This window comes from Aegilops tauschii, chromosome 7, assembly GCF_002575655.3.
Source record: "Aegilops tauschii subsp. strangulata cultivar AL8/78 chromosome 7, Aet v6.0, whole genome shotgun sequence".
In the NCBI taxonomy this organism is placed as follows: domain Eukaryota; kingdom Viridiplantae; phylum Streptophyta; class Magnoliopsida; order Poales; family Poaceae; genus Aegilops; species Aegilops tauschii.
The window spans coordinates 62,494,120-62,515,642 of record NC_053041.3 but is presented as its reverse complement, the minus strand read 5'-3'; the positions used below and the strand labels follow the sequence as shown (position 1 = coordinate 62,515,642).

At 43.9% G+C, this 21,523-nt stretch overlaps 2 protein-coding genes across 2 annotated transcripts; both read left to right on the top strand.

Moving 5' to 3' along the window:
* The first annotated feature begins 1,512 nt into the window (after window positions 1-1,512).
* On the top strand, window positions 1,513-7,823 carry LOC109773250 (uclacyanin 1-like). Its single transcript, XM_020331949.2, has 3 exons — window positions 1,513-1,608; window positions 1,741-1,750; window positions 7,384-7,823. Exons 1-3 carry the CDS (start codon window positions 1,513-1,515, stop codon window positions 7,821-7,823), a joined length of 546 nt encoding a protein of 181 aa, XP_020187538.2.
* A 6,308-nt stretch (window positions 7,824-14,131) lies between these two features.
* LOC120968671 (protein FAR1-RELATED SEQUENCE 5-like) lies at window positions 14,132-15,800 on the top strand. Its single transcript, XM_045231988.2, has 2 exons — window positions 14,132-15,457; window positions 15,539-15,800. The coding sequence occupies exons 1-2, from the start codon at window positions 14,247-14,249 to the stop codon at window positions 15,669-15,671; spliced, it is 1,344 nt and encodes a 447-aa protein (XP_045087923.1). The 5' UTR covers window positions 14,132-14,246; the 3' UTR covers window positions 15,672-15,800.
* Window positions 15,801-21,523: the final 5,723 nt, after the last annotated feature.

Here is a 21,523-nt window from a genome sequence, read left to right as displayed (position 1 = left end):
GGTAGGAGACCGACATCGTTTTTTTCTAGGGTTTGGGTGTCCTCGAGAGTTTTGGTCGAGCGAGAGGGCCGGGGGGTGCTCCCGTGGTATAAGTTATCACGGTCGAGAGGGGGTATAAATATCGACCGTCCATCATGTCAAAGTTATCTGGGAGGGAGTTATATATATCGACAACGACGACATACATACATGGGAAAATAATGTTATCGGGGAGGGGGTATATCGACCCCCCCCCACGTGTTGAAGTTATCGGGAGGGGGTTATATCGACAACGACGACATACGTACATGGGAAAATAATATTATCGGCGGGGAGGGGGTATATCGACCCCCCCTCGTGTTGAAGTTATCGGGAGAGGGGTATATCGACGACGACAGACCCGATAAAACATAAGAAAACGAAGAAGAAATAAAAAGAGGAGAAGAAGAAAAGGAATAGAGGAGAAGATCGAAGAAAAAAAAAAGAAGAAAAAAAAAGAGGAGAAGAAGAAAGGAATAGAGGAGAGAAGAAGAAAAAATAGAAAAAATTCTATTTTTTCTTCTTCTCTTCTATTCCTTTCTTCTTCTCCTCTTCTTTTTCTTCTTTTTTCCTCTTCTTATTTATTTCTCCTCTTCTTCCTCTCCTCTTCTTCTCCTTTCTTCCTCTTCTTATTTTCCTTTTTCCTCTCCTTCTTTTTCTTCTTCTTCCTTTCCTAGCTAGATATATAAAACTTTTCTAAAAATGTAACTTTTGCATATATAAAACTTTTCCATGGATCATCATTTCTCATATATATCCATCTATAGCCACATACATATATAAATGGAAAAAAATGCTATGAACAAAAATACATATATACTTGGTAAATATTCTATGAGCATCGTTTCTCATATATATCAATGCATACATCCATGGATCATCATTGCTCATATATCCATAGTCATATATAAAAACTTTCTGTATATGAACAAAAAAACATTTTTTGACATATTTAGCACATTCTAAATTTTCCTAACTCTTTTACAACCACAAAAATTACTCCAACTTCATGACAGTACCCACACTCCATTTCACCAAAAACCTTCTGATCCATAGTTCAAAATTTTCAAATTCCATTCGAATGAAATTTGAACCAGATTCAAATTCCTTGCTGAAAACCTATTCTAAACCAATCCAAAAATACTGAAATTTTGCCATCACCTTTGTCTTGCATCAGTACCTCACCACAAAAAATATCATAAATTCTAAAAATGCCCAAAGCCATCTAGCATTTGATCAAACACCCTCTATATGCACTGTTCATATCTATAAAAAAATTCAGAAAATTGGACGGCGTCTTGCTGCTGCTCCACTCCTTCTCCTCTCCTCTCCTTCTCCTCTCCTTCTGCTCTTCAATGCGTCGGGGCCGGCGGCGACCATGGAGCAGGGGCGGCAGAGAGCAAGGGCACTCGGGCGCAAGAGCGGCGCTCGATCGGGACCATGGGAAAGGGGGGGTCTCACTTCTAGGGGGGCGGCGATGGCAGGAGTCCGGCGATGAGGACGGCGGGCTCGGGGTGGCACGCGGTGACGGGGATGGCGGTCTCGGGACGGCAGGCGGCGACAGGGACGTGGAGGGGTGGGCTCGGGGAGGCACGCGGCGACGGGGACGACGAGGACGGCGGGCTGAGGGATGCCGGCGACGAGGACGGCGCGGGCTCGGGGAGGCGACGGCGTTGGCGGCGGCGTAGATGGCGACGAGGAGCGCGCGAGCGATTTGGGCAGCCTGGCGGCGGGGGCAACTGGCGAGGGAGGCGACGGAGATGTGAAATTTTCACAAGTCCTGGTTATATAGCAAGGGCATTGGTCCCGGTTCGTGGCACCAACCGGGACCAATGCCCCCCCTTTAGTCTGGTCCCGGTTGGTGGCACCAAACGGGACCAAAGGCCTTGTGCTGCCCCGCGTCAAAAGTTTAGTCTCAACTCGCTAGTTGAGAGAGCTCGAGAGTGGTTTATAAGCGCTGTTGCGCCCACCCTCTCGAACTCCTCTCAACTGCAGGCTTTCGGGCGTAACTGTTCTCTTTGCCTGTGGGGCCTACTGGGCCTTCTGCGGGCCTGAATCCTGGCCCATGGATGGGTTTCTAGTCGTATTCAAGCCGTGGTGGCCCAGTAGGTGGCATAATTTTTTTCCTCTGTTTTTTTCTCTTTTGCTTTATTTGTTTTGTTTTGTTTCTACTTACAACAAAAAATTATTTATTTTATTTCTAATTACTTATGTATTTTACTTTAATTATTTTATTTTTATTTATTTTACTGCTGCTATTTTTATTTATTTTACTGCTGCTATTTTAACTTAATTTATTAAGGTTTATTTATTGTAGTTACTATAGTTTATTTTATTTTATTAAGGTTTACGAGCTGTGGGAGGGACGAGGGGTGGCGACGTGCTGTGGGACACGATGCAGGGGCCGAGGAGGGAATTTAGGGTTAAGTTTTTATACGGGAACGGTTAGACGGGCTTTAGCGGGCTTTCACCGGGCTTGTGGGGTTTTACCAGGTCATCGATGAGAGTTTCCAAAAATGTCATTAGAAATCCGTCATGGATTAACAGGTTTCTTGTAGTGATATGTCGAGCACAATGAGTGGTGATCCTCCGGCCTCCCACTCGCACGCAGCCGCCGCCACCCTCCCGCTCGCTCGCCGCCGCCGTCGTCACCAGTCCCGGCCATGGCGCCGCCGCTGCCGTCGTGCCCCTGAAGACCTATTCATCTTGCCTGAAGGTGATCCTGTGTCAGATCCTGCACGATACCTCATCACTACAACACGTCGGCGGCGGTGTATGAGGCATCCATGGCCCTGGTGGCGCCTTCAAGGGAGGACGCATGATCTTCAAGGGAGGACGGGCCATCAGATTCATCCACTTGGTAGTGTCTTTGTTCATCCAGGTTGGACGATTCATCTTTTCATTATCTAGTCTCTCAGGGATGTCAAACGTACCCTCAACAACTAACGTCAGCATTTATTTTGTTCTGTAGTGAACCCCCTCGATGAATGCATGTCTGTTGCCGTGGCTAGAGAAAATTCTACATATCCACATCCTGATAACCAACAAGATAAGTAGCAGCTTTGATATGGAGGTATTTTCCTTCACTGCGTGCTTTTTCTTTGTGCCCTTTACTGTACTGTAGTAGCATTTGCTAAATTGCATTGAGAGAATAGGACGGCACAACAAGCTGGGGCTTCAAGAAAACCAACCAAATTCCTTTTTTTTGGGATCAACCAACCAAATTGCTGTAATAGCACGATCCGCAAGACCTAGAAGGGATCTACACATGACATCGGTGGATTCTCCTCCGCCTGCTATTTGCCGCTTTGACACTGTTGACAGATCCGAGTTCCACCTGCTAGGCTCGAATGGTAGATGTTACGGGCAACTGTATGTGAATCCCACTCCAAGGGATCGCCCTTCTCTATCCCAGATATGGCGGTTATGGAGTTGATGGCTCGTGTTTTTTTCTTTCTCTTTTGCTTTATTTGTTTTGTTTTGTTTCTACTTACAACAAAAAACTTATTTATTTTATTTCTAATTACTTATGTATTTTACTTTAATTATTTTATTTTTATTTATTTTACTGCTGCTATTTTTATTTATTTTACTGCTGCTATTTTTACTTAATTTATTAAGGTTTATTTATTGTAGTTACTATAGTATATTTTATTTTATTTTATTAAGGTTTATTTAGTTTTATTTATTTTATTAAGGTTTATTTATTTTATAAATATAAAAAATGAACATAGATGCGCTTATAGAGAAAATTAAACCTAAATTCACAGTAAATTTCAATTTACTGTGAATTTAGGTGAAATTCCCTGTATAAGGGCATCTATTTTCACTTTAAGAGAAGCTCAACAAGGCATAGAGGGACGGGCTTATAAACTGGTGTGAGCGCCCTTCAGTTGGCGAGGTGGGACTAAACACTGGCCGCAACTAGGACCAGCCCTTTAGTCCCGGTTTGTGGTATGAACCGGGACTAAAGGGTGGTGGACCAGGAGCGTGGCCCATTGGTCCTGGTTTGTTCCACCAACCGGGACCAAAGGGTCCGGACGAACCGGGACCAATGCCCCCACGAGGCCCGGCAGGCCCCTGGCCGCACGAACCGGGACCAATGCTCACATTAGTCCCGGTTCGTGACTGAACTGGGACTAATGTGAATATTGCCCTGTGACCAAAGCCCAGTTTTCTACTAGTGAATACCAATGTCACTAGTTCATTCTTTCTTAGAGAAATTAGTTATTTAATTTTTTTATTTCTTTCTTTTGACTGCAGGCGGCGACTCCGACCCCAACTGCCCATGCGGTCGGCGATTCCCTCGATAAAAAATATAAGAGCGTTTAGATCACTATTTTTTAGAAGAAGAATATCCCAGTAGTTACCAAACTGCCGGATGGCGTGGATCGTCGACGGCTGGAAGTGCATGGAGCCGTCGAAGGGCGCGCAGGACCTGTACATGGGGAACTGGTCACCTACACATCCCACGAGGCGAGCGTGGCGGAGCTGCTGCGCGCGCCGCTGCATGACGTGGCGGCCGCCGCGCGCGCGGCCATGGCTTCGGTGATGACCAGGGGCAGGTTCCAGGAGCTGGTGGACTGGGTGGAGGTGAACAAATCGGCGTACAAGGACGGCGGGAAGTGGACGGGGGCGGTGAACCTCGGCCTCGGGAGCCCGGCGCTGGTAATCTCGGGGCTGCTCCCGTTCGCCATCGACGGGGACCTGGGGTTCGGGAAGCTGAGGCTGGTCCTGTCGTGGATGCGGCACGGCCGGCTGGGGTCGACGTCTGTCATGGAATTGTCACGGCAGATGTCCTTATTGTCAGGACTTAGTCAGGAGGCCAGCGCATCGATGTAGTAGCTTGAGAGGGGTTGAGCGGAATCGAGAGACGCAGCACAAGACGAGAATTTAGACAGCTTCGGGCCCCGGGAAACATCATCCGATAAGAACCCTACATGCTGTTTGAGGCTAGATCTCATTACGCTCATGAGGGAGTCGCCGTAAACCGGCTCTCCTCTAATTGTGTCTAGCCCTAGAGATTATTGATTGTTGCCTGTCCTCTTTGGGGAGCCCTGCCCCTCCTTATATATGTTGAAGGGGCGGGTTACATGTGGAGTCCTATTAGGATTATTAGGACTAGTCTATTTCTAATACAAACCGGATACAAGTCCAGGTCTTAACTCCTTGTAAGACAAATATTCCTCATGCCTTTCCTTGTAAACCGGCCCACCATAGTATGAATCGGCCTTCATGAACCGCCCGTTGGGCCACCGGGTCTTGTCGCTCCTCTGACCCGCCTGCCGGATTACCAATGAATCGTAAACCGCCAGTTCCAAACAGGTCACCAGTGGATCGTCAATTCTCAGCCGGGTCTCAAGTAAACCGCCAAGTCCGGCCGGGTTATACTTCCGGCCGGTTTACGCCGCGGGGTATATCCCCGACATTAGCCCCCAGTTTAATTTGGATTTATCCATGTTAAACTGATCCTGTAAAACAAACACAAGAACAAATTTGACAGGTTGTGCTCCGGGTTAAGAATTCTTGTAGACCGGCACCTGATCATCCTTAAGTCCTTGTCATTTCCTCCTTCTAGAAAATCCGGGTCAATAGACCAGCTTCATAATCAATTTACTTGTAGAATAAATATTGTAAAATAAATAATCCATTTGAATCGGCCTTCAATGCTCTGACTTGACAAAAATATTGGTCTTCAAATATTCAACTGATATCCGCCGGTTTGAAAATGTAGAACTTGCCGGTTTATCATTGTCAAAATTGCCGGTTTATAAATATTGATGGCACCGGGTCATAATTGTTGTCGACACCGGGTCATGTAATTGATCTTCCTGATTTGCTCAAAACTGATAAACTGAAGATGTTCCTCCTTTATATGCATAATACCTGTAGCCCCCAAGTCTTAAGAGGAGAACATAGTGATAACTTAAGACTTGCTCCAATAAGTGTTCTCAACCTTGAAGAAATCCGGTTTGTTCATCTCAATCATATAAACTGAATACTCCAATATGTAGCCCCCAAGTGCCGGGTTGTCATGCTTGCAGCAACCTGGGACTTGTAATTGCTTATAAAAACTTCAATCAGTGTAGCCCCCAAGGGCCGGGTCATTATGCAATAATGAGCAAGGACTTTGTAAATATAATCATGTAGATTTTAGCAGTGATGTGTAGCCCCCAAGGGCCGGCTTAGTAAGATAATACTGAACCGGGACTTGATATATACTTCAATGAAAATAACATCTTATAATGTAGCTTCCATCGTAGGGCTTGAACTCACGTCCACAAGGTTAAGAGCTTTGTACTTTACCAACTGAGCAATGAACCCTTTAATACAATGGATTAAGGCTTGCATACCTTGAATGTTTTGACAGGAGCAATTGGTAGCCCCCAAGGGCCGACTCATCATAATGAGTCGGGTCTTCAATAAGATGAGCAAAAAATGACTTTGCATTAGCCCCAAGTGTCATGGTGCATGCTGGCAGTGACATGGGACTTGCATATATGATGTAATCTCAATTTGAATAATGTAGCCCCCAAGTGCCGGGTCGTAAGCCTGCAGCGACTCGGGACTATTCCTTCCATTGTAGAATAAATCATATTCTTTGATAAAATAATAGCCATTGCGCTAAAGCGACTTTAAAAACCTCAATAATACCGGTTATTAATAACCATAATAAAATCCAGCCATGTTGGCTATTCAAGATAATATAATCCGGTATGAAAACCTTATTCATTCAATATCATAATGAAAATTCAGCCAAGTTTGGCTATTTGAATAATATAACCCAATGATTTATAAGCGCATGATTCCAATGGCGCAATCCAAATATATACTGGCGACTTATAGTCCAGAGCCAGGCCGATTTAAAAAACACCGGATAATTTATCATCATACTGGCGACATATAGTCGAAAGTCAGGCCGGTTAATAAACGCCGGTGATTTATAATCATGCTTTATTCAACCTGTTTCTGCATACAACCGGTTTATCGCCGGACGGGTCATAATGCCCAACATATAACCCGGGTTTATAACCAAGGCTGCACTTAAGAATAATCAAATATGAAATATATCATACCTGTGACATTGAATCACATCGTTGGTTTACCAACTTTTTGTAGTAAGGGTGATAACCCCAATCTTGAGTACTGATAACTCCTTCCATATTGTGCCGGTTTATGATAAAACCGTGCCGGGTTGTGATAAACACCGGATTAACCATATATAATACTGGCGACTTGTAGTCAAAACCAGACCGGGCTGATAATCTCCGGATTATGACTGATCATATACTGACAACTTGTAGTTGAAAGTCAAGCCGGGTTAATGAACACCGGTTTAAAAACATCACAAATCTTGTCGTGCGCCGTGGGGCATCAACACCGACTACGCCAGGTGGGTGGCCGACAAGAAGTTCCAGCCGGGCGATGAGATCGTCTTCAAGTACTCGCCCACGGCGCACGACGTGGTCGAGGTCAGCAAGGCCGGCTACGACTCCTGCAGCACCGACAACGCCATCAACACCTTCAGCTCCGGCAATGATGTCGTCGCCCTCAACGCCACCGGCACCCGCTACTTCATCTGCGGCTTCCCTGACCACTGCGTCCCGCGCGCCCCCCTCACCATGAAGATCGTGATCGACATCGTGTCGGGCTCCTCCTCCTCCTCACCGGCGTCACCCATGCCAGCCGCAGGTCCTGGCGCGAGCAGCTCTCCCCTGGCGCCGCCCTCCTCCGCCGCTACCTCCTTAGGGGCCGCGGCAGGATTTGGCGTCGTTGCCCTACTGGCGGCAGGTCTCATGGCTTGAACGCATATATTGACCAGCTGCGGCGTGCACACTGAGCTTATACTCCCTCCGTTCCTTTATATAAGGTGTATTTATTTTTTCAAAAGTCAAACGAGTGCAGGTTTGACCAAGTTTTTAGAAAAATATATCAATATCCACAATATGAAATTTATATCATTTGATCGATCATGAAAGGTTTCATATTTTATCTATTAGGTATTGCAGATGTTTCTATTTTGTTCTATAATCTTGGTCAAACTTTTAAATGATTGACTTGCACGGAAACCAATACACCTTATATTCTGGAATGGAGGGAGTATATTGTTGACTGTAGCTATTATCACGGGTGAATACGTATATTCTTTTTTTAGAGGGAGAATGTGATAATTACTTGTATCTATCATGTTTGTTTGTAATCTGCAAGCCTTGATGTATTTTCTACTGACTAGTTAATTGCCCGCGCCCCCCAAAAGATAGTTAATTGTCCGCACGTTGCAACGGGGATAATTTTTTTTAATAAAAACCCAGCTGTTTTTTTTTTTTTTTTGGAAAGCTGACCAGCCGCAGCTGAAGACAAGAAAAATAAAATAGCGAGCGAGCACGGGTGCATGAGCATGTATAGGAGCTAGCGTATGGCGAGATACTGGATCGCAGCCCAGCAGGGCACACCCCTACGGCTATAGGAACACTTTGGCGCTTAAGGCGCTGGTTAGGAGGTCGCGCTGGTTAGGATGTCTCATCGAGACCTCCTATTCTGTGCTTATGGCGTGGGATAGGACGGGTAACACCCACCATGGCGTAATGGGCCATGTTCCAATTAGTCGTTCTCCTTTTGCATGTCCCCGGTTGCAACTCCACCACCGATATGCAATTGGGGGGAGGGGGCGCTTTTTTTCTCAATAGTAAGTCCATCATTGATATGTAAGTTGGCCAGACTAAATTCTTGTCACATTTGCAAGTCCACACTCGACACACAACTATGAGTCAACCAGTGGTGTTTGAACTTGCCGTCAACGTTCACTTTGGTGCATGAAGTCGAAGAATACATCAAACTGGTGCTAAAACTTGGCTCTTTGGTAGAAATACAGTTCAAGTCACGTTTTCATAGGTCTGCACTTTGACTAGGATGCCAGCGTGTCTGTGGGACACACTGTCTGCGAGTGGGACCGCGCGGGTCGGTGAAATTTTGTGGAAAACCCCATTCTTTTTTATTTTATTGCAAAGAAGCCTCAGAGCCGGTAGGACAGAACAGCAAAACGATTCGGTCCCCCAAATCCCTAACCCTCGTTCCCCTTTCGACCGCGGCGGTGAGCCCCAGGGCTGGACGACGGTGGTGAGCCCCAGAGCAGGACGGCGGTGGCGAGTCCCTGGAGATGAAGTTAGCAGACACAAGGATGGCCGACAGTAACACATACATGTCATCCCCTTACATACACAGTGCACCAACACATGGGCACAGATCAAATATTAAAGAGAAATACTAATGTGATAATATTAACTTCTATCAAAAAGTGTCCAAAAAGCCATTGTCTAACATTCAGACAAGCAACTGTTCAACATTCAGTGTCCAAAATTCAATTAAGCATAGGTCCAAAAGTTCAGCAACAATACTGTTGAATTTTCAGTGTACCTTCTGACTACTTCTGATAAAATCAACTCCACCTTCCTGTATGTCATCAAATCTGCATTTTTTGTCCATTGCAATTACCAAAAAAGAGACGCCTTTCTAACCCACGCATTACCTGTGAACAAACAGCACAAACAACATTTTGAAATCCCTAATTGTCATGGCGCATTAAGGGGATAACCTAAACACAATTCTCATTCATCACATCAGTCCCACACCATACTGATTCAGGTTCCTGTCGCTCCACGAATTCATCTAAAACCCTAACGAAAACAAGGGACAGAGGGGCAGAGGAGACGAGGCAATTCTCACCGTATGGAGGGGCTGCATCATCGGGTGCTCGCCGATGAGGCTCCGCCATCCACACGCATAAAGATCAATGGCATCCTCACGATCCACCCAGGAAGCGGCTCCTAACGATCGAACTAGGAGAGGCGAGAAGAAGAGCTCAAGACAGACGAACATGCACGATCGAACTGATCTGCGAGATGTTAGGATGCAGGCGGGAATTCAGGGCTGCTGTGACCCACCGGCTCAGGAGCTTCTTTGCGAAAAAATGGGGGTTTACGAAAAAAATCACCGACCCACACGCCTTTGTGCGCAGTCACACTCGCTGACAGCGGGTCCCGCAGACACGCTGGCATCCTAGTCAGCAGCACGGGCTTATGAAAACGTGATTGAACCATATTTACACCGAAGAGCCAAGTTTTCACACCAGTTCGGCGTATTCTACAAGTTCATTGCACCAAAGTGAACATTGGTGGCAAGTTGAGGCACCAGTGATGTAATTACCTCATTTTTGTACCAGTTACAAATCCAACCCAGACATGAAATTGTTAGCCGCACATTTTTTCTCTTCCCAGGTGCAAGTCCACCTTCGACACACAACTAGAGTCCAATCCATTTTTTTTCTAGTTGCAAGACCAACTACACTTCTCACATGCAATTGGGGGACACATTTTTTGTCCCAGTTACAAGTCCATCCTTGATAAGCTACTGGGGGGAGACCAAATTTTCCAGTTGCAACTCCAACCCCGATACGCAACTACGGCCCGTCCCAGTTTTATTCCACTTGTAAGTCCATCCTTGACATGCGACTGCATGCCCACAAAGAGACTGCAATTAGTGGTGGAGAGGGGTTGTCGGTCAGTTCCATCCCAATATTTAAAAATGTTCATAGTTTTTTCATTTTCAAAAGTCTTGAATATTTTCTAAAATTATGAACTTCTTAAAAATCATGATTTTCTAAATTCATGTTTTAGTTAGAAAACTAATCATGATATTTTTCCTCCAAATTGATGAACATTTTCTAAATTTCACAAATAATTTTGAACTTATCTGTGTTTTTGTTTTTTTGTTTCTTTTTTCCCTCTTTCACTTTCTATCTTTCTTTTCTTTTATCATTACATATTATTTCATTTTTATTTTCATAATTGTTTTAGTTTTCCTTTTGATTATCAGTTTTTTTGTTCATCACTTACTTAAAAATGTTTATAGTGTCTTTTTAAATGTTCACCATGTTTTAAAATAACATCACTTTTTTTTTGAAATGTTCACCGCGTTTGAAAAGATGTTCACCGTGTTTTAAAACATATTTACCGTGTTACATAAATTGTTTGTTGCATATTTAAGAAAATTTCATGGTGTTTTACAATTTTTTGATGATGTGTTTCAAAGATGTTCATCGCATTTTAAAGATGTATATTGCATATTTATAAAATCATAATTTTATAACTTATAAAATGGTCATCATGATTTAAAAAATATTCATCTCGTTCTACAAAAAAATCACCTCATTCTAAAATTTATTCACCGCATTTTCTAAAATATATTGATTCGCGACTTGGCGCACCATGCATCAGCAACTCGGCGCAGCCTAGCAGTGCAGAAAACTGATTCGATTCTAGTCCGGTTCCTGAATGGGTGAAAAGGGAAAAAAAACAAAGACAAAAAAAACAAGGACAAACAAAGGGGCAACAGATAGTTGTTGGTGTGTGATTACAGCAGTGGGATGATTTGGTGTCTTGATTTTTCATTCATTGGTGCATTTGATTTTTCGCTCGGTGTCTTGAACAGCTTACTAATCACATATATGTATGAGCAATGCTACATCTACAAAGAGGTTGTTACGTAACCTACGTATGGAATGATTTGGCAGACTTTAATTGGACGTTAGAGAGGGACGAGGCCCACCTTTTTCGCGCGGGGGGGGGGGGGGGGGGGGGGGGGGGGGGGGATGTTAGAGGGAAAGGAAGTTTACGTATGTTAAGTAACAACTGTACGTATAGCCTCCCATCGCCACTCCACGTCTGAGCCGTCTTGGTCTCCATCACTTCGCTTGCCTATCGTATCGGCTCGGCTTTGTCCGTCGAGCGACAGCTTCTGCCTCTGACGGCTCCACTATCACTCATGACCATAGTTTTAAATAGCCTACTATAGCTCTGCTAACTGTTTGAGCATGTTGCCGCTAAATGATTTCATGTATAATTTGCCGCTATAGCCTCGCTATAGCCCAGCTATAGCTGTTTTTAAGGGTCGCCGCTATATGCCATAGCCCGCTATTTAAAACAATGCTCATGACTGGTAGTAGTTGTCTCTATGTAGTAGCCGACCTTTATTAAGCCTCGCCAGAAGCGACTAGTTTGCTTCCCGAATGCCTCATTTTTGAACTAACTAATATGTACGGTCTAGTCTTTCCAATGCCTCCTTTCTTGCCGCCCACGCACGCTAGATGGAGAGTAAGCAAGCTACTTTGCTTGCATTGCATTTGTTAAATGGTAGCTTCCGTGCCCTTCCTGCCTGCCTGCTTTAGTTGATATGAATGCTCATTATGCCACATCTAGGATGAGCCCTAGACACACCCAAAATATATTTATACTTGCCTAAAAAACCCCCCCAAAATATATTTAGAGACATTTTACGGTGCATCATACTCCTGTAAATAGTGCGTAGTATATAGTTGATCCAATGGTCATTATTGATCCCTGTTTTTTTCTCTTGAGGACATTTTAGTAATTGGTTGTAAGGGTAGATTAGTTCTTTCTTAATGATAATGTTATTAATTAATAATATGGGTAATTGCTGTGATTAATAACGTAAGTAATCACAGCTGGAATAGAATTGCCCTATCTTAGTTTGTAGGTTTCACTTCTCGTGCGTTCTTCATTTTTCTGCCGCCGCCTCTCTGCCCGGCAGCCGTCGCCTGAGTCGCACAGGGGCCGCCTCTCCTTCTCCCGCCCTGCGGTCGCTCCTTCCCCCGCCCATCGGTCGTCGTTTCCTGAGTCGCACTGGGGCGGCCGCTCCGTCTCCCGCCCTGTGGGCGCCGCCGCAAGATCTTGGACGGGGCCCCAAGATCTTCAACGGCGCAGCCGGCCCGCGCCGCCCGGCGGCCCTCTCTCTCCATCGAAGGATCTTCGGACGGCGCCCGAGATCGGTTCCTCCGCGCATCGTGGTTGAGATCCCTCGCATAGGTACGTTGCCTCTGATGCTCCCCAAACACCATAGCTGGGCGCACATGGATGCTGGCTGTGCACGCAATACGAATCCGAAAATGGCTGCTGGGTTTTCTGTCCGTGTGGATGCTGGATTAGTAGTGTGTGAGAGGTTCCTAGTTCTTCTCATTTTTCCTAGCAAGGAATAGTAGTGTGTGAGAGAACTCTCAGATTATGAGTTTGATATTGTGGGATGCATGTTACTTCTTACAAGAACATAATACAGATTTCGTAGAACATGAAAACGATGGGTTAAATACTATGGCCAGTAGGATTCTTGGCTGCTCAGAAAATTAGTAAGGATGTCAGAGATTATTGGTTCAGTTACAGATGATAATCGTTGACAGTGTATAATTAATATGTTTTAGTTGCAGCGTATTTTCTTTCATGTAAATATGTAACAGGTTTTGCTGTTTCTTATGGCAGGATATCGGCATGGCTGGCGAAGGCATCTCGATAGATGAATTTATGGAGTACAACTCGATGGTCAGGCAGACATTTAAAAGTGAGAACGAAGCGTACAAGTTCTACTTAGGGTATGCGAAGAACAAAGGGTTTGGTGTTAGAAAGGGCGATCTGAAATATAAGGGAAACAAGGAAAATGCATACCGGAGGACGTTTGTGTGTTGCAAACAAGGATATCGTGACGTAAAGCACTTTGATGAAACCGACAAGAAAAGGACGCCAAGGGCACTCTCTCGGTGTGGTTGTCCTGCTCTTTTGCAGGTTGAGCTTCAAGCAAGCACTAGGTTGTGGTTTGTAAAGAATTTTGTTGACCAACATAGCCATCCATTCATAAATCCTGAGTTGTCACCTTTCTTGTGGTCTCATCGTGGCATGACCGATCCACAGAAGGCGGATGTCATTGAGTACTCGGTTGGTGGACTTCGCACACATCAGATAATGGATGTGATGGAGAAGCAGGCTGGTGGTTTGGGCAAGGTTGGATTTATATCTCGCGATCGGTATAACCATGTCGCGTTGGAGAAGAAGAAAAAGATAGAAGGTAGCGATGCTCAATTTATGTTGAACTACATGACAGCACAACAGATGAAAGACCCAGATTTTTTTTACAGATACACCACAGACAGTGATGGGCATCTGCAGAACATATTTTGGGCAGACGCCCAATCTCGCTTGGACTATGTTGCATTTGGTGGTGTGGTGGTGTTTGACAGCACATACCGGTCAAACAAATATAGGTTGCCGTTTCTTCCATTTGTGGGGCTGAACCATCACCGCAGCACAGTCGTGTTTGGGGTTGGTCTTGTATCCGACGAGTCGGCTGACTCATATGAGTGGCTGCTTCAGGTTTTTTTGGAGGCAATGCACCAGAAGCATCCCATTTCAGCGATCACAGACGGCGACGTTTCAATGGCCAAAGCCATATCATCAGTCTGGCCTAGCACATATCACCGTCTGTGCAGCTGGCATATCGAGCAGAATATGGTGCTTCACCTCCGAAAGGAAAAGCTTAAGGAATTTAGGAAATTTATTTACTATGCCATGGAGGTTCATGAGTTTGAGAGACGCTGGTTGGCTTATAAGAAGAGATTCAGAATCACAAGGAAAAAGAAAGATGCATGGATTCACAGGATGTACGAGCTGAGAGAAAAGTGGTCTGTAGCATATAACAAGGGAAGGTATTTCCTAGGGATGTTGAGCAATCAGAGGAGTGAGTCTCTAAACTCGAGGCTTCATGTGCACCTGAATAGGAGAATGAAACTCGTTGATCTCGTGCAACACGTTGAACACTGTGTGTCAGTTTTGCGTAGGAATGAAGCAGCATTGGACGCTGTAGCTTCGCACACAATCTCCTTCACTAGATTGACTGCCGATCCACTTGAGATAAGTGCCTCATCTATTTATACCCCTGTTATGTTCAGTAAGGTAAAGGACGAGATTGTCAACTTATCAAGATGGAATGTTCTTGAGGTGGAAGAGGACACTGGTTTGGTTAGCTATGGAGTTGCTCGCAAAGAGTCGGTGCACGTTAGGTTCCATGTCACATGTATTTTTGATGGATCTAAGATGGAAAGTGCATATTGTGGATGTAGGAAGATGGAAAGCGAGGATTTTCCATGTGCTCATATATTTTGCGTTTTGAAGTACAATGGGATATGCACCATCCCCGCATGTTGTGTGAAGGCTATATGGACAATGCAAGCCAAGCCTGCTTTCGGTTCTGTGAGGAGTGCCAATACACATGTATGGTCAGAACAGATGGATAAGTACCATGAACTGCGCAATATGGCTAGTGAGGCTTTATTCACGGCCTCAGCTAGTGAAATGCAGTCAGAAAAGGTGATGGAGTACCTGAGGAGCATATTGGACGAGGGCAACAAAAATGATGGGAATACTGGCACGCCATCATTTGTTCCTATGCCGGCTTATTTTTCTGGGGCGCGGCAATGGTTTACAGATCAAGTCCAAGACCCTAAACCAATAATAAATCCCAAAGGCAGACCAGCCAAAGAATCGAATAAGAGGTTGAAGCCATTCCTGGAGAATTTGCAAGCAAAAAAGAAAACATTGAAGTAAGTGTTTGGTCATTTTGATGTCTACTGCATATGTTCATTTCTTGGTTGCAGCCTGTCAATATGGTTTACTTTTTGCAGGAAAGTTCATGGTCAGTTGAGTAGGGGGAGGAAGAAAAAAGTGAACAATACTGTAGAAGAAGCAGGAGAAGAAGAAGAAGAAGAAGAAGAAGAAGAAGAGGATCGTGCTAAGAAGAGGAAACCGGTGAAGTAAGTTTTAAAAAAAATCATGTATCTTGTCTACTGTACTTGTGCAAGTCGAACTGTTGTTGAAGCATGCTAATATGTGCAATTTAAACAATGTTTTGCACTACACAGGAAAGCTTCAGCAAAGGTGACTGAAGTTAGTATGATGACTCGGGGGAGAAAGAGAAAAGAGAACAATAACGAAGTGTGTGCTAAGAACAAAAGACCTTTCAAGTAAGTTTATGCATTTTCAGAAGTACATGTTGAACCCTGTGTCGATACCATGTTAATTTATTTGAGTTTGTACAGGAAAACGGCTGGAAAGTCTAAGTAGACAGACAAGGGGGACAAAGAAAAGATGACAATGAACCCACTTTCTGTTTGCCATTATTCTATCGAATTGTTGGTCACAAGTGTTATACATTCAGTTTTTTACTACGGAATTTATCACCAGAGTTATATTTGTACTTTGAATGAGATGTACATGCACGCTACATTTTCCCGTTTATGAGATTGGAATTTACAAGATGCATCAGTGTTGACTCTTGTTGTTATCGTACTGCATGACTACGTACGTGCCCATCTTCTCTTTGTGTTTGTGTGAATGAACATACTTGCAGTTTCTCTCGTGCTAATCCTTCTCACAGCGGTCATGCATGGCCGTGCCAGTCGTACGTTATACATGGAATTGATTGATCATGTTTCCATAATTGATCTGAATGTTCGGACGCTTTCTGATGGACCATAAGCGCATCATGAGTCAGTAAGAGCAAGAAAACCACCATGAACTAGTACGTTCATTCAGTTCAACATTAATGATCTGTAGGTGAAATCTAGTTTTACAAAGTGGGGATTAAAATTCTAGCAACATATATTATCATCATGAACCAAAAAAGTATTGAGTATCTCCTACATTTGTATCTCTCTTCTTGTATTTTCTTTGCGAGTATTATGTCATTCGACGTGTCCTTCTCGCCTGTAGTAGGCAACTCTGACGCTAGAGCATATAGTTTGGTCTCTAATTCTGATATTTGTTGATCCTTCTCCTTCAGAAGCAAGGCCGCAGTAGCCAATGCATCTTCATGACAATTGTCCATTGCCGTTGTGCAGTAATTGACCATCTGTTCAGCATAGTTGTTGAGGAGGTCTTCCCGAATGAACAACTTGCAACCCAGCTGCGTACATTAATAACATGGGGAGAAGTATACGTCAATAATAAAACACTAGGAAATTCGTTCGCAACAGTGCATGAGCGTGACAACAGACCTCATGCATGTTGCATTTTAGGTAGCAACACCGCGTGTTATAATCAGTGTAATAGATGTCTCGGACTGCTGGCTCGTGACAAGCACATAGCAACTCAGGCAAATCAGGATCATCTGCAATACAGTGTGAATCCAATCAGTACTGAACGCTGAAACTAGGAATCAACGACATTTTAGGGTTCTAGGAACGCATAGCAACTCATATGAACGATTGTTGTGCCCCTGGGGAGTTAGTGCAGTACCTATGAGAGAGTGGGGATGACCACGAGAAGGTCGGCGTGACATCGTTCACCACGGGCTTCTCCGGCGGCTGTGTGCTGCCCACGAGGAGGAGAACCAGCCGCGGATCCCAGCCAGCAGAGCTGGATCTGGATCGCCGAAGATGAGGTTGTGCTGGAACGAGATGGAAGAGGTCGAGATGTGGTTACGAGATATGCACGGTTTGTTAACAAATCGGTAGATATGCGTTTCTGAAAAAAAATCAGGAGATATGCACGGTTTGTTAACAAGTCAAGAGATACCTTCCATGAAATTAGGAGACGCGCCAGCTGGTTAGCCAATACGTTTAAAGGAAAACAAAACCAGTACGTTTCTTTGAAAAATAAAGTGTGGCGAGGAACAATCACGAAGGCCAAAATTATTAATACAAATAAACAAAAATAATCAAACTGAATCTTGTCGGCCAGTATTTTAGGGTTTTTTCATCGGAAAACCATAGAAATTGCATAAAATGGTAGATGTGAACAATAATTGGCATGTGTGCTTGCCATGTTGTTGTGTGCGTGTGTAAAAAATTTGGGTCCGTTTGATGGATCTGAAAAAAAAAACACTTTGAGACTTGGCCTTTCTCCTAACGGAAGCAGCACGTTTCCACATGGTGTATCTCTTGCCATGCACGACATGATTTCAAAATTTGGCATGATGTGGGAATGCCCATGGGACGCCCCCATGCAAAAATGAACGAATTCAGACACCAAACACACGTTGCGTCACGACCGGCCAGTATTTTAGGGTTTTTTCATCTGAAAACCATAGAAATTGCATAAAATGGTAAATGTGAACGAAAATTGGCATGTGTGCTTGCCATGTTGTTGTGTGCGTGTGTAAAAAATTTGGGTCCGTTTGGTGGATCTGAAAAAAAACACTTTCAGACTTGGCCTTTCGTCCTAACCGAAGCAGCTCGTTTCCACATGGTGTATCTCTTGCCATGCACGACATGATTCCAAAATTTGGCATGATGTGGGAATGCCCATGGGAGGCTCCCATGCAAAAAAATGAACGAATTCAGACACCAAACACACGTTGCGTCACGACCGGCCAGTATTTTAGGGTTTTTTCATCTGAAAACCATAGAAATTGCATAAAATGGTAAATGTGAACGAAAATTGGCATGTGTGCTTGCCATGTTGTTGTGTGCGTGTGTAAAAAATTTGGGTCCGTTTGGTGGATCTGAAAAAAAACACTTTCAGACTTGGCCTTTCGTCCTAACCGAAGCAGCTCGTTTCCACATGGTGTATCTCTTGCCATGCACGACATGATTCCAAAATTTGGCATGATGTGGGAATGCCCATGGGAGGCTCCCATGCAAAAAAATGAACGAATTCAGACACCAAACACACGTTGCGTCACGACCGGCCAGTATTTTATGGTTTTTTCATCGGAAAACCATAGAAATTGCATAAAATGGTATATGTGAATGAAAATTGGCATGTGTGCTTGCCATGTTGTGTGCGTGTGTAAAAAATTTGGGTCCGTTTGGTGGATATGAAAAAAAAAACACTTTGAGACTTGGCCTTTCGTCCTAACCGAAGCAGCACATTTCCACATGGTGTATCTCTTGCCATGCACGGCATGATTCCAGTATTCTCTTGCAGACTTGGCTCTATGAGAAATTCTGAGTCGACCATATTGATTGCACCATTTCCTATCTTCAACGAGATAAACCATTGATCCAATACTGGGACGAAGCAAAGGCTGGAAAGGTGGACAAAATAATATCGCAGAACTACGTAGGAGTAGGACAGGTATATGCTTACTGTTACTAGTTGTCATCTGCTCAGTTTTTGCAAAATTGCTCATAATAAAAAAAAATTGCAGATGGTTGAGGACCTCAGGCGCCCTTGGAAGCCAGTGCGCAAGGTTTCACATCAACCTACAAAGTCTGCTTTTGAGGTACGTCCTATGTAACTTGTACAATGATACTACTCGTTTCTTAGGCTGAAACTATTTGTTTGTACAAATAATTTTATGAAACAATCAGTTCTTATTTACCTTAACTTGTAGGTCGATGGGACACTAGGCCGCGTACTCGCCCAGGTGGGAGAGATGAAAGCAATAGTGTCTCAGCAATATTCAGAGATGTCCGCACAACTGGACGGAGTACAAAGGCGCCAGAAGCAAAACAGCATGCATTTGGAGGACTTCATCTGTGCATTCAATGTATGCATTTGTTTTTTTTGTAATTCATCCTTCGTGCATGACTAACATTTTTTCCATTAATAGGATCATCGATTTGGCGTAGGACAGAAGGACTTTAATGAGGGTCAGAGAGTTGATAATAATATCAAGGTATGTCACAACATTTCTAACTGTCTTCATGTCAGAGAATGTATGCTAACCATTTTTTATTTTTAGAAAACCTCAAAGAATGTTGCTGCTAGTACAAATGAAGTGCCAAAGTGTGTCTACAGCAACCCCAGCAAGAACCTTGCTAGGGAATTTGAGGTATGAATTCCATCTTGGTACAATGTTTTTTTGTCAACCATACTTACTGCTAACTTGTTCATCTGTACAGAAGGTAAAGAAAACACCTGTGGACCCCCACAAAGGAAAAACAGACAGAGATGATGCTGTGGACTCATTTGGTAAGCGTTTTAGGAGTGACAGCAAGAACTTAGCCTCCCAATCTGAGGTCAGCATCACATGTCTGAACCATATTGCTAGCAAAGGTTTTATTTCAACCATATTCTTAACTTGATGACAATATTGCAGAAGGTGAAGAAAACATATGTACACCCCCAGAAGTCAAAGACTGAAAGAGACGATAGCAAGAACTTACCCTCCGAATCTGAGGTCAGCATCACATGTCTGAACAAAATTGCTAACAAACATTTTTCTCAACCCATATTCCTAACCTTAAGTCAAATATCGCAGAAGGTCAAGCCTACGTCCATGGATGCCATGGACTCCATAGGGAGGCGTGTCAGACATGACGGCGGGAAGAAAAAGAAGTCCTCACTCCTTCAGAGCGAGGAATACGAATTTTACACCCCCGCGCTCAGAAAGAAAAGAGCTCTATCTCAACAGACACATGACAGTAACGATGTTATGTACACACAGAATAAGAAGATGAATCCTGGGAAAAGCAACAGCCAGCAGCTAAAACAGCTCAAGGAGGACTTGATCAATTTTCAGACAGAAACAGATCGAGTTACACAAAATATAGTAGCAGATTATGTAAACAGTACTCCAGAGACCGCCAAGTTGGTGAAGATCAAGGACATACTTCTAACGCAGAAGTATCTTAAATGCCTTACAACACCAGATCATTCCTCCTTTGCAGCTTGGGTGGATGACGATGTAAGTGCTAACGCAATATGGTATCTTTGATTATTTATATGTTTTCTAATTGAACTAATATCTTCTTTCTTAGGTACTCTATGCGGCAATCGAACTCCTACGTCTGGACGGACTAGAAGGTGTACGAGATCATGGTACCGTGTATGTCGAAAGGTCGACCATCGTCAACATCCTGAAGAGAGATGGCACAGTCCCGAATTGTACCTTGGATGTTTTAAGCGGCAAATCAGGCACTAAATGGGGAGATAACTACCTTAAACATGACATGGTAACAACATCCACCCTTCTGTTATAATAATAAGAAATTTTATTTTTAGGCACTTCAAACCACTTACAAATTTTGCACGCAGATTTTCCTACCTTCAAATATTCCCAAGAACCACTGGTTCCTGGCTGTTGTCAACTCCCAAAAGAGGGAGATTCAAATTCTGGACTCACTCCAATCACGCAACAACTGGAAAGAAGTAATTGCTGCGGTGAGGCTCTAACAACATTTTATATAACTTACAGTTTATACGAATACGGTACTAAATTGAGTGATATGTTACTTGCAGCTTCTTGGAATGGAAACACATATTGATATAGCAGTGATGGAAAATGGAATGCAAGGAAGTAGATGGCCGGACACTCAAGTGGCTTCGTGGCCTATCAAAGACTATGAAGTGCCACAGCAAACAGATGGCTGTTCCTGTGCTCTCTGGGTGTTGAAATTCATCCAATATTGGACCGGAGTGAGATTGTCGGGAATATTCAACCAGGTAACTACATCTTCCCTATCTAACTTAACTTTCACATATACAAAGGGTCCTAACGTCTACCTCCTATGCAGGATGACATAAGACAGTTCAGAAGATGGCTTGCTGCTGCCTTGATCAATTCACCTCACAATGAGTTGAAAGTTCGGAAGGCCATACCAGCAGTTGATTTAGAAGATGATTTAGAAGACCTCGACCTTGGAGGTGACGACGGACACAACGACAGCGGAGATGTCTCAGGAGACCATGGTTCCGCACTATAGTTGTGTGCTGCTGGACTT

Coding starts and splice junctions, on each gene's coding strand:
- LOC109773250 (XM_020331949.2), top strand. CDS start 1,513: ATGAGGACGGCGGGCTCGGGGTGGCACGCGGTGACGGGGATGGCGGTC.
- LOC120968671 (XM_045231988.2), top strand. CDS start 14,247: ATGCACCAGAAGCATCCCATTTCAGCGATCACAGACGGCGACGTTTCA. Junction 15,458..15,538: donor GCAAAAAAGAAAACATTGAA/GTAAGTGTTTGG, acceptor TACTTTTTGCAG/GAAAGTTCATGGTCAGTTGA.